The sequence below is a fragment of the Glycine max genome, chromosome 14 (assembly GCF_000004515.6).
Source record: "Glycine max cultivar Williams 82 chromosome 14, Glycine_max_v4.0, whole genome shotgun sequence".
Taxonomy (NCBI): Eukaryota; Viridiplantae; Streptophyta; class Magnoliopsida; order Fabales; family Fabaceae; genus Glycine; species Glycine max.
In genome coordinates, this window is record NC_038250.2 from 16,824,814 (window position 1) to 16,840,986 (window position 16,173).

The window sequence follows — 16,173 nt, forward strand, 5'->3', positions numbered from 1 at the left end:
ATTCATGCTATTTGTAAATCGGACCACCTCAAGTCTTGGAAAGCTGATTTGAAAGAGAATTTCACTTATGTTATGCATAATTTCAAAGTTGTTAAGAATGATGGTCAATTTAGATTGTGCGAACATGAGTACAAGTTATTTTTTATTGGAGTGACGGTTGTTAGAGAAGCTGATTTGCATGAACTGTCTTTTAAGGAATTTAGATTTGTTGAATTTGCAAATGTTGTTGCTGGCAATTTTGTGTCTGGCCTGTTGGTTGGTGAGTACAGTCACAATTTGTGCTTTCATTTTGATCATAACTTCTTTGGGTTTTTTCCGATGACCTATTTTCATTTCTGGTGGTTTAAGATATTATTGGGGTCGTTGATCAGGTGGTCTTTCGGCATGTTTCATTGAAAAATACTAGGGTTGTTTTTAGAATGAAGGATTTAAGGTTATGGTTAATCACAGTTTTTGCTATCTCCTGTGTATATTTGGTTATTTAGAGTTTATATTGTCGAGAATTTTATTTTTCATTTTGCATGGTGCTTATGTCTATCTTATCCTTATGAGGTGATGGATGTAATGTTGTTTCTTTGCTGTGGTGGTGAAATTTTGTCTTGCACACTTTGGGAGAATTACTGTACTCAGTTCCTATCCTATTTGAATGAATGTGGGGATGATGGGCCGATGATTATTATATTGACGCATGCCAGAATAAAAGATGCACAGGGTAAGTATGATATTTTATTTGTTGATTTGGATACTCAATAGCTGAGTTTTGTTGTTGCTGTTGTTGGCATTTACAGGAAGTTATCCAGCTTTAGTAAGCAATTCCTTCAAGGCGTCAAAACTATTGATTAATGATCCTATATTGGAAATTCAGGAATTTAAATAGAGGTATTTTGCTTATCATCTTTGCTCTGTAGTTGTTAAATTCGTGTGACAATTGTCTTCACTGTTTTCTGTTGTTTTATTCTATTTATTCGATTGGCTTAGGCTTTTAGATTTAGGTGTTGAGGTGAGTCAAGTTTTGCTACCTGGCGATCAAGCAAGCTCACAAGTTTCAGGGGGAAGTCAGCTATCATCAATGGATTCGTTTCTTTCAAAGGCTGAAGCCAAAACTATTTTAGAAATCAATGTCATTTCTGAGGTGGACCTGTTATCTGTGTTTATTTTATATTCATTGCAGTTGAAAGTCGAATTTGGCTAGATTTGTTCGCATTCATATATTATAGCTAATGTGTCTAACAATGACATTTTATTGTTGGCAATTTGATTGTTATGGTTTTTTAAAAGGACGCTATTTGTGTTACGGTGGGGACTATTAGCAAAATAGTCATGGATAACCATTCATGGTGTTATCCAGCCTGTGCTCAATGTCATAGGAAAACTGACATCCAAACAGGACCATTCACATGTGGATGTGGCAAGGATAATGATCAGCCTGTTCTAAGGTAATTGGAGTTTTAGTCCATTAACATGTTTTATTTAGTATTTTGTTTTTGACTGACATCTAAATTGGTAGGTATAGAGTTGAAGTCATGGTTACCCAAAACAATGAGAGTGACAAATTTTTGCTCTAGGACCGTGAATGTGCTGAATTGATTGGTCAAACAGCTGATGATGTGAATAGGGTCAAGATTGAAGTATGTTCATGCTTTATGATATGCTGCTTCTCATTTTATGTATTATATTTTGTTCTTCGAGTTGTAACTGGCAACTGGTGAATTTGTGCTGTTTCTGGTAGGATGGTGATCTTGATTTGAATGCTTCCCCTCAAGCACTTGACAAATTGTTGGGTCATGTGCTTGCTTTTAAGGTCAGGATTCAATCAAGATTCAAAAATGCAGTTGTACTTAAATACTCAAAAGACCTGGATTTGATCAATGTTGTTCTGGAGATGTTGCCTGATAGTGAGATGTTCTTTTCTGATATCTATTTTAGTCGTTGTTGTCATGATGATATGATTCATGAGTTTGACTATCATCAACTTATATATGGTGTAGGCATGTTCCAAAATAGATCCTTCCAATGTTGATTGCAATGATGCTACACATGCTGAATGTGTGAGTTAATGTTGCTGTCATGAACATTGATATCTTATATTTTTTTTATTTACCAGTTTATGCTTTATGCAACAATCTCTATCTGTCACAACTGACCATGATCCGGTTGCGGGGTTGCCTTTAACACCCAAAAAGCGGATGTCATCTGATGAAGCCGATGATGAGTTAGGGAGCTCTCAAATTTCGCCAGCCCAACTATCGTCTAACAAATTAACAAGACATTCTCATAGGAGCTAATTTAGCTGATTCCAAATTCTTATTGTTGTGTTTTCACGCTGCTATTAAAATATTGGCATTTTGAATAGACAATTATGTAGTTTTTGTTATCACTGCATTTGCACATTTGAAAATCGGTTTTTTTGGATTCATGCTTTTAGACGTTCTAAATTGAGATCTGTCCATATTGTGTTCCTGCTGTAGTATTGCAAGTTTTCTTATATTAAATATGGCATTGAAAGCAATTGATTTTCCCAGTATTCTTTTTTTGGTTGTCCTCGATACAATTGAATTGTTGTTTACCATACCTTTGATGGTCTATATGGTTCTAACAAATTAATGGCGGAGTTAGCCTAAATAAAAAAAACAGTGAAGGAGATAAATTGGTGTTCAAATAACATCAAATATTAAAAAACAACCAAGGAGGAAAATTTATAGCTGCGTTGGCGATCATGTTGCTACTCGATATTCTCACGTTTTTAATCTGTTTGTTGATTAACTGCTTAATGAATTTCATTCCCATCTGAATTGCCTGAAAATAACAGGAAAAAAACCAGATTAAGAAAAAAATAGCATGCAGAGGATTGTGTTAAATTTTTAGTTTCAGTTTTCCTTCTCAATCGAGGTGCTCTTTAAATTAATCAAAGTTTCTATCCTGACATCGTATTTCCTTATTTGGAATGTGTTTGCCATGAATGTTATCACTCCATTTTTGTAGCTATCACTGCTTTGCTAAAATCATGTGTTCGATATTTCAGTTGCAATTTTTAACTTAATTGATGGCTTATGCAACTTTAATCTTGATTTTAACTACAGCAAAGTAGAACTATATAAAACAGGTCTAATCTATGGCGAAGAGAAATTAAAGAAAAAATTGTGATGTGCTGGACAAGGTTACATAATGCCAAATAAAAGATGTAAAATAGAAATTTCATATTTCAAATTGAACACATGAGCTAATAGATTTGAGCGTACAAATTTGTGTTAGTGAATGGAAAATTCATCAACATATATACAATGTCTTCCATTGCAAGCTTAGTAGCAGTTACAGAAGTCAATATTTCCGCCAATAACTATGATCATTTCTACCTTACCTATTTTCCATCATGGTCTTGGTTTGTGTGTTTAGATTGCCACCAGAGTCCTAAATAGACAATATCTTTCATTGTATGTTTGCAACAGTCCCAAAACCCAATTTTTGCCGAAACCAAGTGTCATGATTTCTATATTACCAATTTTGCTAGCTGTTGATGTTGCATCATAGTTTTGCTATGTCATCTACCTTTGGTCTCATCTCTTTACCTTACAATTTAGGCAATTCTATCATTATCCTTTTTCAATATATAGAATTGGCAACATGCAAACATATCTAATCCAGGAAATTCCACCACTAATAGCCAGCCTATAATCCATAACCAATGAAGTCCCCCATCTCCAATTTATTCCATCTTCTAATTTTATTGTAGATTCTGTAGATTTAAAATAAGCGTTTGGTTCTTCGTTTCAACATAAATCTATTGTTTAGTTTATAATTCACCCAATTCTGCCTTTAGTCATTTTCAACATACAGAACTATCAACATGCAAAGAGATCTGATTCTGCAAAAGCCAGGATAAATAGAAAACGTATTATGCAACAAAAGCGAGATGGTCATGCTCAGTCATCTTCACAACCAACACTTAACTGCATTTCAGAATATAATAGTGAGACATCTCATATAGCATGTTCTGCAAGAAATCAATTTACTTAGCTGCCTTAATTACATTTTCTTTTGTTTTCCTCTATTTTTTAGTGATTGCGTCTGATTCATCAAAAAGTGAAGATTCTGAATCCACACAAGGTACTGAAAAAAAAATGTTTCATCCTCTTTTTTTCTATGGTTTACACATTGCTATTATATGTATTTCTAATTTATGTAACCACTAATAGTCAGCCTATAATCAAGAAACAATGAAATGCTTCATCCTCAATTTTTTCCATCTTCTAATTTTATTGTAGTTTCTGCACATTTAAAACAAGTATTTGGATCTTCGTTTCAATGTGAATCTATTGTTTAGTTCACAATTAACTCAATTCTGCCTTTAGTCATTTTCAACATGCAGAACTATCAACATGCAAAGAGATGTGATTCTGCAAAAGCGAGGACCAACAAAAAACGTGTTATGCAGCAGAAGCGACATGGTCATGTTGAGTCATCTTCACAATCAACAGTTAATTGCACTTCAGAATATAATAGTTAGACATCTGATATATCATGTTCTGGAAGAAATGAATTTACTTAGCCGCCTTAATCACATTTTCTTTTGTTTCCTCTCTATTTTGTAGTAATTATTTATGATTCATCAGAAAGTGAAAATTCTGAATCCACACAAGGTACTGAAAAAAAATGTTTCCTGCTCTTTTCTGCTATGTTTCAAATATTGCTATTATATATATTTCTAATTTATGCAGGTTCAGGCTCTAATTTTATGACTCCCTTCGAGGATTGTCAATCTCCAACTAATCAGCGTGTAATCAACACTGAAGTTAATGACTATAATTTTGATTTCCAGTTTTAGATGCTACTCTACATGTTCTTAAGTTAATATTCAAAATTCTGATCATGATATTGTACTATGATATTGAACAATTTCAGGATATTCTGATCTTGGTGATCAACTCATCCAATGTAGATATTGTAATGCACAAATGTGGTATGATGAAAGAATATCAAAAAATAAGAATTTTCAGAATCCAAGGTTCAGTTTATGTTGTGGAGATGACAAAGTTGAATTGCCATTATTACAAAATCCACCCGAATATCTGCAACAACGTCTATTTCATGATGATACAATTGATAGTAAAAATTATCAACATAACTTGCGAGCATACAACATGATGTTTGCCTTTACTTCTGCTGGAATTAAGCTAGATAAAACAATTAATAATTCAAGAGGACCTCCTACGATCAGAATACAGGGGCAACCATGCCATAGAATAGGCAGCCTATTACCAATGCCTGACAAAAAACCCAAATTTGCACAGCTATATATCTTTGACACAGAAAATGAAGTGCAAAATAGAATTAATGTCATGAGGTAGAAGTTCTTTTATTTCTGTCAGTGAGAAAATTATTCATTCGCTTTCAATAGTTTGTGCAATTATCAATATTTTTAAATATTGTTTTTTCAGTCAATATTCCGGAATTCAGAATCATATTGTTTCAGCTTTAAGTCACATGCTAGATCAACACAATTCTCATGCTAAAAGTTTTAGAATGGCCAGAGATAGATTGGCAGTTGATCAAGCCAATAATATCAAATTGCAACTCATAGCTACTCGGGGAAAAGATGGTCGTGTATATAATATGCCTAATGTTCCGGAAATTGCTGGACTTATTGTTGGCGATTTTCATCCAGGCTCAAAAAGAGACATTATTGTTGAAACTCAAAATGGAGAATTACAAAAAATCCATGAACTTCATCCTAGCTATCTACCACTACAGTATCCTCTGCTCTTTCCTTATGGAGAAGACAGATACAGAGCTGACATACTTCATCGTTGTACTTCATCCAGCAAAAAAAGAAAGTGAAACTTTCTGACAATGAGAGAGTGGTTTGCTTATAGACTTCTGTCTAGGTCAAATGAAGCACAAACTTTATTGCATTCTCGAAAATTATTTCAAAAATTCATTGTTGAAGGTTATACCATGGTGGAATCTGAAAGACTTAGCTATATCAGAAATAACCAAAAGAAGCTTAGAGTTTATAAGTATTCTAGCTTACAAACTTCATTGGATACTGGACAACTAAAGGCTTAACCAAGGGAAAAAGAGTCATCTTACCCTCAACGTTTGTTGGGAGCCCACGTTATATGGATCAACTTTACTTTGACGGTATGGCAATATGCAGTCATGTTGGTTTTCCAAATCTTTTTATTAATCTAACCTGTAGTCCAAATTGGCCTAAAATTCGTAGATTACTTTCACCTTTGAATCTCAAACCGACAGACAGGCCAAATATTGTATCACGAATTTTTAGATTAAAATATGAACACATGCTGTCAGACTTAACAAAGGGTCAATTACTGGGAAAAGTGGTTGCATGTAAGTTGACCATCATTTTTATACTTAAATACAAATATAACTTGGTCATTTGGCCATTTTTGTTTGTTGTATAAAGCAGATATTCATGGCTAAAATATGAAATACATAATTATACTTACCATCATAAGATTATCTTTTGTGAATCACAGATATGCATTTTATAGAGTTTAGTTGGTCATCAGTTTTTATACTTAAATTAAATACAAATATTAGTTGGTCATTTGGAGATTTTTCTTTGTTCTATAACGTAGATATTAATAGCTAAAATATTACAATTTAACCAACACTTTTACAGATATGAAATACAGAATTATACTTGCCATCGTAACTTTATCTTTTGTGGATCACAGATATGCATACTATAGAGTTTCAAAAGCGAGGACTCCCTCACGTGCATTTATTACTATTTCTACATCCAGACAATAAATATCCATCTTCAACTGACATTGATAAGATAATATCAGCTGAAATACCTTCCCATCAAGATGACCCAGAACTCTACAGATTGGTGGAGAACCATATGATACATGGCCCATGCGGAATTTTACAACCCAACTCTCCATGTATGAAAGAAGGCAAATGCAATCGTTTTTATCCTAAACAATTTCAGCCTCAGACTTTTTTGGATTCAAACGGTTATCCAGTCTATCGTAGAAGAAACAATGGTCATTCAATTTCAAAGAATGGTGTTATCATTGATAACAGATATGTAGTACCTTACAATCCAAAATTACTGAAAAAATATCGGGCTCATATAAATATTGAATGGTGTAATCAAAGTACTTCAATCAAATATTTATTTAAATACATAAACAAAGGCTATGACAGGGTGACTGCTGTTATGCTTTCTGATAGCGATAATGCAACTCAAAATGTAAATATTCATAATGATGAACTTAAAGAATATCTAGATTGCAGGTAATTTCATCTTAACCTGCATAATTTATTATCTCACTATTATTTTTATTAACCAATCTATATCACAGATACATTTCTCCCTGTGAAGCTGCTTGGAGAATATTTGCTTTTCCAATCCATGGCAGAAAGCCTGCTGTTGAGAGATTGTATTTTCATCTGCCAGATCAACACAACATTATTTATGAAGATCATGATGATATAGATGATGTACTATCGAAACCAACTATTTCAGATTCAAAATTCCTGGCTTGGATGAACACTAATAAAGATTTTGATGAGGCCAGAAATCTAACTTATTCCCAATTTGTGTCAAAGTTTGTATATAATAAAAGAAACAGATCATGGCAACCCAGAAAAAAAGGATATACCATTGGAAGACTCATATGGGTACCACCAACTACAGGAGAATTATTTTATTTAAGAATGATGCTTGGCAGCTGCAAAGGACCTACTTCATTTGAGGATATCAGGATTGTTGCGAATATCCAATATCCAACATATAGAGAAGCATGTTTTGCAATGGGCTTTCTACAAGATGACAGAGAATATGTTGAGGCAATCAAAGAGGCCAAGGACTGGGGCACAACTAATTATCTAAGGAAATTGTTTGTATTAATTCTGTTAACAGGTGCCATGAGCAAACCTGAAGAAGTTTGGAATCAATGTTGGCATTGGCTAGCTGATGACATTGCATATCAATATACTAAATCAACAATCAGCTCAGGTAGGCTATAACAGTTTTTATGTTCCACAACAATGGTCACAATCATTCACTACCAACTTCATTTTTATTTTTTTATTGACTAACAACTTGCTTTTTTTTTTCTTAGAAATACAGATCAATGATGATACTCTTAGAAATTTGACATTGATTGAAATTGAACAACTATTGCACATAAACCAAAGATCACTAAAAGACTATCCTACAATGCCATATCCTCAGGATATCAATCTCACATCGTACCTACAAAACAACTTGGTATTATCAGAACTTGACTACAACCATGATGAAACGAGATCAGAATTTGAACATCTTTTTGCATCCATGACAGGCAATATACCTATTCATACATTATAAATTCTATTAATGACAGTTAACATCTTATAAAAAATGGTCATTGCGAATTATAAATTAAATTGATGCTTTTAATATTCTATTAATAACAAGCAATCTACCCTCACTTAATTGTTTCCATCAATGACTAAATTAATCTTCATTTCAATATAACATCAGCTTACCTATCAATGCAGATGAACAAAAAACAATTTATCATAGAATTATCCAAGCTGTCAACAACAATGAAGGTGGAATGTTTTTTCTATACGGATTTGGAGGCACAGGAAAAACATTCATATGGAGAACATTAGCAAGTTCATTGAGAGCAGAAAATCAAATTGTAATTATTGTTGCTTCTAGCGGAATAGCCTCTCTATTATTACCAGGAGGCAGAACTGCACATTCCAGATTTAAAATTCCTGTACCAATTTTTGAAGACTCAACATGTAATATCCATCAAGGCACCGAATTAGCAGAATTATTGAACCAGACAAGCCTAATAATTTGGGGTGAAGCACCAATTGTAACGACCCGCCTCGTCGCTACGGTATCCACACTCTAATATTCGATAATTTCAATTTTTTTTATATAAAAAGAACTTCATTAATTTTTGCTTATGAAAATAGAAGTGATTTTGTTACAACATAAATTCATCCAACAACACGCCATTACTTAAGTGAATATGCATAATTACATAGAAACAATAATTCGGTACATGTCATACACATAACTAAAATTAGATATGTTCATATATATAATTAAAATTCCAGTTTTACATCTTTAACTCAACAAAATAAAACTTAAAAACCAACTACGGAGGAGTTGATTACAAAACACAACTCTCTCCCAAAATAACGCCAACGTCATCACGTCGGCTCGGCGGCTCCTCACCAGAATCTTACTCCCTACACCCTGCCACTGTCATTCTGCTCCCACGAACAAGGTTCGTGATCATCACAGGTATCAACCACACGATACAAAATTGCAAGGGTGAGTTTATTATAAAAGAACTAATACCAATTCCAAATAACCACAATTAGCAAGGAACATAGGCAAACATGATAAGCATACGCAACAATCATTATTCAACACTCATATCCAACAAATATTCATCATTCACATCCAACAATTACTCATCATCCATCCATGGACCCAATCAAGAATACACAGAATGATGCATGCACCTGACTCAACACTCAGATGCAATGTGGTACATACTAACAACAACCAAACCTCAGGAAATAGCCTAAGCGTGTCCACACGACACTCTCACTTAGGGAACTGTGCTGAGTTTGTCGAGACCACCCGGTTGTGCACGTAACAGCCCCCCTCCCATAGGTGATCAGTCTGGGAGCCCAAAGGTGTTCCCTACCAGGTGACAGCCCCCAAAAGTAAGTGCCAAAGACCATGGACCAATTAAAGCGCCTAAGCATCCCCTCAGAAATGCTTAGATTCTCTAACCACGCTAGTTACCCACGTATAGGCCATCCGACAAGGTCAGTGCACTTTACCCCCCATGACATACACTCTATACGACGTATGATCGTGGCCAAAAGCTAGTGCCAAAGACCCTGGAAGGTCAGTGCACAGTGCCCCCCACAATCATACACAACATCCAACGTATGAACGTGGCCAAAAGCTAGTGCCAAAGACCCTGGAAGGTCAGTGCACAGTGCCCCCCACGAACATACACAACATGCACATGCCAATGCATTTCCAACATCAATCAACATTCCATTTCCATGTCATTCACAACATAAATATCATCTCATCTCAATGACGTTATCAACAACAACAACAACAACAACCTCATTTCATATTCACATATTCATCAATAATAACATTTCATGTTGACATGGTCTTTATTAACAACGTTATCTCAAATCAATATCATCATAATTATCATTATCATCACATATCAATTAAAATCCTCAATAGTAACATCAACAACAATTCAAACAAACACAACAATATCATTTCCACACGCACGGTCTTCAAACAACCAAAACAATATCATTCATCACAATACACACACATACACACACACACACACACACACACACACACACACACACACACACACACACACACACACATATATATATATATATATATATATATCGCATCCCATTAGTTAAAACGTAATTTTCTTTGAAGAAAAATCAGCATGCAGCAGGGATAGGCAGATATCCTCATAGCTAGGTTCCCTGACCCTAACTATGGTGTTAAAACGGTAAATTTTATAATAAACTCCCCTCACCTATCGTGAGCTACCCCGCAGATTCCTCGTCGCGTCACTTGAAGATTCCTTTTTGTCCTTGCTCGTCGATTCCACACAAGCCTCTACCATGCCAAAACGAAGGAGACTTAGTATGGATTTTAGAAAACAAAGCTAGTAACAGTGCTCTGGGTCAAACACCCACATCACTATATGAAAGAGCTGAGAGCATTTCAGGTTTTACAAAGGAACATCATTTGGAAATTCCGACCACGCCAATGTGACCGGGGTTTAGTGTAGGTTACGAAAATAATATGATTTCATGAAATGATAACGTTTACAAAGTCTCTTTCTCTAAGGTTTTTCAAAGGAAGCATAAGACATGCAATGGCGGTTCCAAAGTCAGAAAAGATGCAAAGACAAGATGAAACTAACAAGAAACAAGCATAGAACCATGGTTACCTCGAAAGAAAATGAAAGGTCGGATTAGGGTTTTCGTTCTCTACCGGAACCGCAAGCCAAGTTGGCAGATTCCGCTTTGGTTGAAGGATTCCTCTCGGTGTGGGTTTTCAATGGAGAACAATGATGGTTTGTGGTGGCTAATGGTGGCTGTGGGTGATGGAGAAAGTTCTTGGAACTTTAGAAATGGCTTTGGAAGAAAGAAAGAAGAAGAAATGACGTTTTTCCTAAGCTACAAGAAAGCAAAGGCTGAAATGCTTAAATAAGAGAAGCTCTCGGGAACGGAAGCTTCTAGCACACTCCAGACATCTTCTCAAAGATTCCAACGGTCAGATCATGCACAATTGTCTTGTGAAGTTGCAAACCAAATTTGGAGAAGATCCAACGGTTAACGAAGGCTGGGCAGCGTTTTTACCGAGGCAGCTTCATGTAGTTTTCTCTAGAAGCTTCATTAAGAGGCTTCCTCCAGAAGCTTCATTAAGAGGCTTCTAGCACACTACAGACATATTCTCTAAGATCTCAACGGTCAGATCATGGACAAGTGTCCTGTAAAGTTGCAAACCAAATTTCGAGAAGATCCAACGGTTAACGAAGACTGGGAAGCATTTTTACCAAGGCAGCTTCATGTAGCTTTCTCTAGAAGCTTCATTAAGAGGCTTCCTCCAGAAGCTTCCTCGTGGCTTCTTTGAGAAGCTTTCTCAAGAGGCTTATTTGAGAAGCTAGATCATTATCTATCCACACCCCTCTATTAACTAAATTTACTTTCTTAAAAATAATTACGGATGAAAATAACGCAATAAAGAATCAAACATCAAACATAATTACTAATAATATATATATATATATATATATATATATATATATATATATATATATATATATATATATATATATATATATATATATATATATATCAGGGTGTTACACCAATGGCCCACAAATTCTGTTTTGAAGCACTTGATCAAAGTTTAAGAGATATTATCACAGATAAATCAAAGTCAAATCAAATATTTGGAGGCAAAGTTATAGTATTTGGTGGAGATTTTCGCCAAATACTATCAGTCATCCCAAGAGGAACGCGCTCAAACATTGTAAATGCAGCAATCAATTCATCCTATCTATGGGATTCATGTGAAATATTGACCTTGACAAAAAACATGCACTTACACAGAAATCTAGAATCAGTTGATGAACAAGAAACTGCCACATTTGCTAAATGGATTCTTGACATTGGAGATGGAATTATAGATGATGAAAATGATGGTTATGCTACAATTCAAATTCCTGCTCATCTACTTATTACTCAATATGATGATCCAATCAGTGCTATAGTCAAATCAACATTCCCAGACTTAGATCAGCACCACAATAATCCTGAATTCTTTAAATCGAAGGCAATATTGGCTTCAACAAATGAAACGGTAGAACAAATCAATGATTACGTGCTATCCTTCATTCCAGGTAATTATATCATTACTTATTTAATTTTCACTTGCTCAGACAAAAATATAACCACTGAAATTGTAATTTTGCAAATCATAGGTGACCACATGGAATATCTAAGCTCTGATTCCATTGATAAATCAGAAACTAGTGAGAATTCGTATTTCCAATCAATTACTACTGAATTCCTTAATTCATTGAAAACGTCCGGTTTGCCAACTCATTCTATCAAACTTAAAATTGGAAGTCCTATAATGTTGTTAAGAAACCTCGACCAAAATCAAGGTCTATGTAACGATACTAGATTAGTGGTAACAAAGATGGCAAAACATGTAATTGCAACTGAAATTATCTCAGGTAAAAACATTGGCATGGCTGTTTATATTCCAAGAATGTCAATGTCTCCTTCACAATCACCCTGGCCGTTTAAACTATTAAGAAGACAATTTCCGATTATGCTATCTTATGCAATGACAATAAACAAGTCACAGGGACAATCACTATCCATGGTTGGACTTTATTTGCCGAAACCGGTATTCACTCATGGCCAATTATATGTTGCATTGTCAAGGGTCAACTCAACAAAAGGATTAAAAATTCTGATTCATGATGATGAGCAGAAAAGCATGAATTCCACCACGAATGTAGTATACAAAGAAGTGTTCAGAAACATTAAAAGTTAAATTTCAGTTGTTTAATATCAGATTCAATTCTATTGTCATGCTTTTCAAACAGTTCTATTCTTTAATAATCAATTATTCAATATTATATTATCACTGCATTATATAATTTGAGTTATTACAACCTTCAATACAATTCAATTGATATTAAATATTGAGAATTGACAATCAATTTCAATTCTTTTCTCATTCGTTCTGAAACAGTGCTACTCTTTTGTGATCACTTCTTGCAGACAATTCCATTGATTTTAAATACTAAGAATCCAGCAAGAATAACAACAACCAATCTATAATTTTTTAAATAACAATGACAATTCCATTCATATCACCACTTTCACACAGACACACATCGAGAAAAATACATACATATATATATATATATATATATATATATATATATACACGTGGTTTTATTAATACCAAAATATGCTAGATCAGTTAAACATCTTATCTTTTAAATCACATTATAAATAAAAAACTAAGGATAAATAAGGCTGACTAAGTAGCGGTAGTAGTAATTAGTGCACTACAATACTTTGGAACTTGATTTGTCTAGGAGAATTAGAGTCCTCACAGAAAATCCTTTTCATTTTGTTTTAATTTGTTTCAGTTTGAATTTCAATTTTTTTACTCTATCTTGCCTATTCTTCTCTATTTTCTAACGTGCCTCCATTTTACTCATTTTTTAGAAACTGCACACACAACAGTTTCACAGGGGCATTAATTGAGAAGATATGGGTGACGGCAGAGTTGATACTGCAATTACTTCAAGCACGGGAACGTGTAAAATACTTTAATGATTAGGTGAATTTTACATTATTAATCTATTAATTAATCTATCAAGCCGAAAACCTCATGAAAAAAATTAACGAATTTAAGGCCCAACTATTATATGCACACCACAAACAGCACTAAAGTCCAATCACTTCTGAAACCATTTAGAAAAAACCCTTCGGTTACTTCCACAACTATTCACGTTGAGGCTCTTCATATCATCACTGCCTTTCACATTCAAGAAGCAACCATTCACTTACACCGTTTCCAACATAAACCTACCGCCACTTATGCCATCAAAAAGATAAATCAATTAACCAAGTGCACTCAACTATTAACCCATATTACCTGTTCCTCTGTAAACATCATCTTAACATCAAATCACCATACTTTTACTTCAAAAAAACCCAACATGAGTACCTCATCCTCCACCGCTTCAACCAGAGTAAGGAGCCACTCTTACAAAATTTATATCTTGCAATGCATTATTTTTTCGTTTAAACTTTTGACATTAGCAAATCTTTTGTTCATGCAGATCAGATATCCAATTGTGAGACCACCTGCAATCATGCAATTCAGAGTAGCTTTCCACAATAACCAGGTTATAGTTTAAAATACAAAAAACTTTTTTTCCTTCCCTTGCATCTGCCGGTTATTGCTTAGATTCCATTTCCATGGTTTTTGATTGATGATGTCATTTCTCTTCATTCTGTTTTTTCCCTGTTTCATGCCTTGCCTGTTCTCTTTTTGCCTATTTCTACTGACTTCCATGCTTCCATTGCATTTGCATGCTTTTCAGTTCACCACATTTTAAATATATAGCATTTTGCTTTGACTGTGGATTTCGCATGGAAGTTTATATCATTTTCATTTAGTTCCTTTAACTTTTTTCATTTTCTCTTTGGACATATTATTTCTTTTCATGCATTTTCTTGCTTTTTATATTTAGACATTCATAAAGATACCCCCATTTTACCATGAACAATGGGCACCCAATTATCCACATGAAGTTCGGTTCAAATACAATGGAGCAACCTACCCAATACGGGTCCAACAACACCGAGGTAGATATTTTTTTTGCAGATGGACTCTCAGAGGTCAGGGCAGATTTAAAAATCTACGAGTCTATTATCATCAACTTCTTTGCCTGCGATGATAATACCATCTTTGATCTACATTTTACACCTCCCCTTAATCAACAGACATGCGGTAGACCAATACTTCATTCCCGTGTACATGCCTGGAGAACTGAAATTACCCAATGTATACTAGGTGCTCCCCAACCACTGGTAATATACAATCACATTAACTTGCATTATTATGAGAATTTCAATAACATTATTAATCTCTATAAATGATCCGCAGGAAATCCAATCACATGCAAGGAAATATCTGAAACAATGTGAGAATCACTTGACAATTTTAAGGAAGAATGCACCTCCTCTGCAATGGGACGTCGTTACACTTGACCGCGACATTAAAGATAAAAGTATCGTCCGGCCATGGTACAAGTTTCTCAGGGAAAACGATTTCCATCACGGAGACGAGGTATCATTCTATTACCGGCCACATGAAAGAATTTGGGAAATAGTCATCAGAAGAGAAAGGAAGTGGCTATAATTTTCGCTTTATATGTGATTATATTTTGTTTTATATGTAATTATGCTTTGTTTATTTTCTCTGAACAATCTCTATTTCATCAACATTATAATTATATATCTATTTAATATTCAATTATGCTCCTGTGATTGCAATTTTATTAACCATCTGACCCGTGCGTACGCACGGGTTACAGACTAGTATATAAATAAAGGATAACACCTTCCCTTCTTTTTTTTTTTTTTTATATACAACGGGTCCTAAAGGCCCAAAAGAAAAGTTATAATACAACAAAACACAAAGAAGAAACACCAATAAAATTAGCCTACAACAATTGTTGCACACAAGGAGGCTGATCAAACATCAAATAATCCTCCTCAAAATCCCCAGCTAAATTAGCAAAAGCATCAACACATTTATTACTCTTCCTATAGATATGAGTTACCCGAACTTCTCCAAAAGAAGCCAAAAGCTTTTGAATTTTAATTCAAATTAAACCAAACTGAAATTCTCATAATACATTTATTTTCTTTTTTTTTATCTCATTTTTATATTTTTATCACATTATTTATCAAATTTGACACCTTTTTTTTTAAAAAAAAAAATTCTTTCTTTCTTTCTTCCAATCATATATACCAAATCACTGCTCTTATATTTTATCTTAAACTGAAATTGCA

At 34.3% G+C, this 16,173-nt stretch overlaps 1 protein-coding gene and 1 pseudogene across 1 annotated transcript; both read left to right on the forward strand.

The window, feature by feature from the left end:
- LOC100817748 (uncharacterized) overlaps positions 1-13,126 on the forward strand; it is a 15,792-nt pseudogene extending 2,666 nt beyond the window's left edge.
- A 1,330-nt stretch (positions 13,127-14,456) lies between these two features.
- On the forward strand, positions 14,457-15,585 carry LOC112999387 (uncharacterized). The gene is made up of 2 exons (XM_026125538.2): positions 14,457-15,186; positions 15,263-15,585. Exons 1-2 carry the CDS (start codon positions 14,875-14,877, stop codon positions 15,515-15,517), a joined length of 567 nt encoding a protein of 188 aa, XP_025981323.1. The 5' UTR covers positions 14,457-14,874; the 3' UTR covers positions 15,518-15,585.
- Positions 15,586-16,173: the final 588 nt, after the last annotated feature.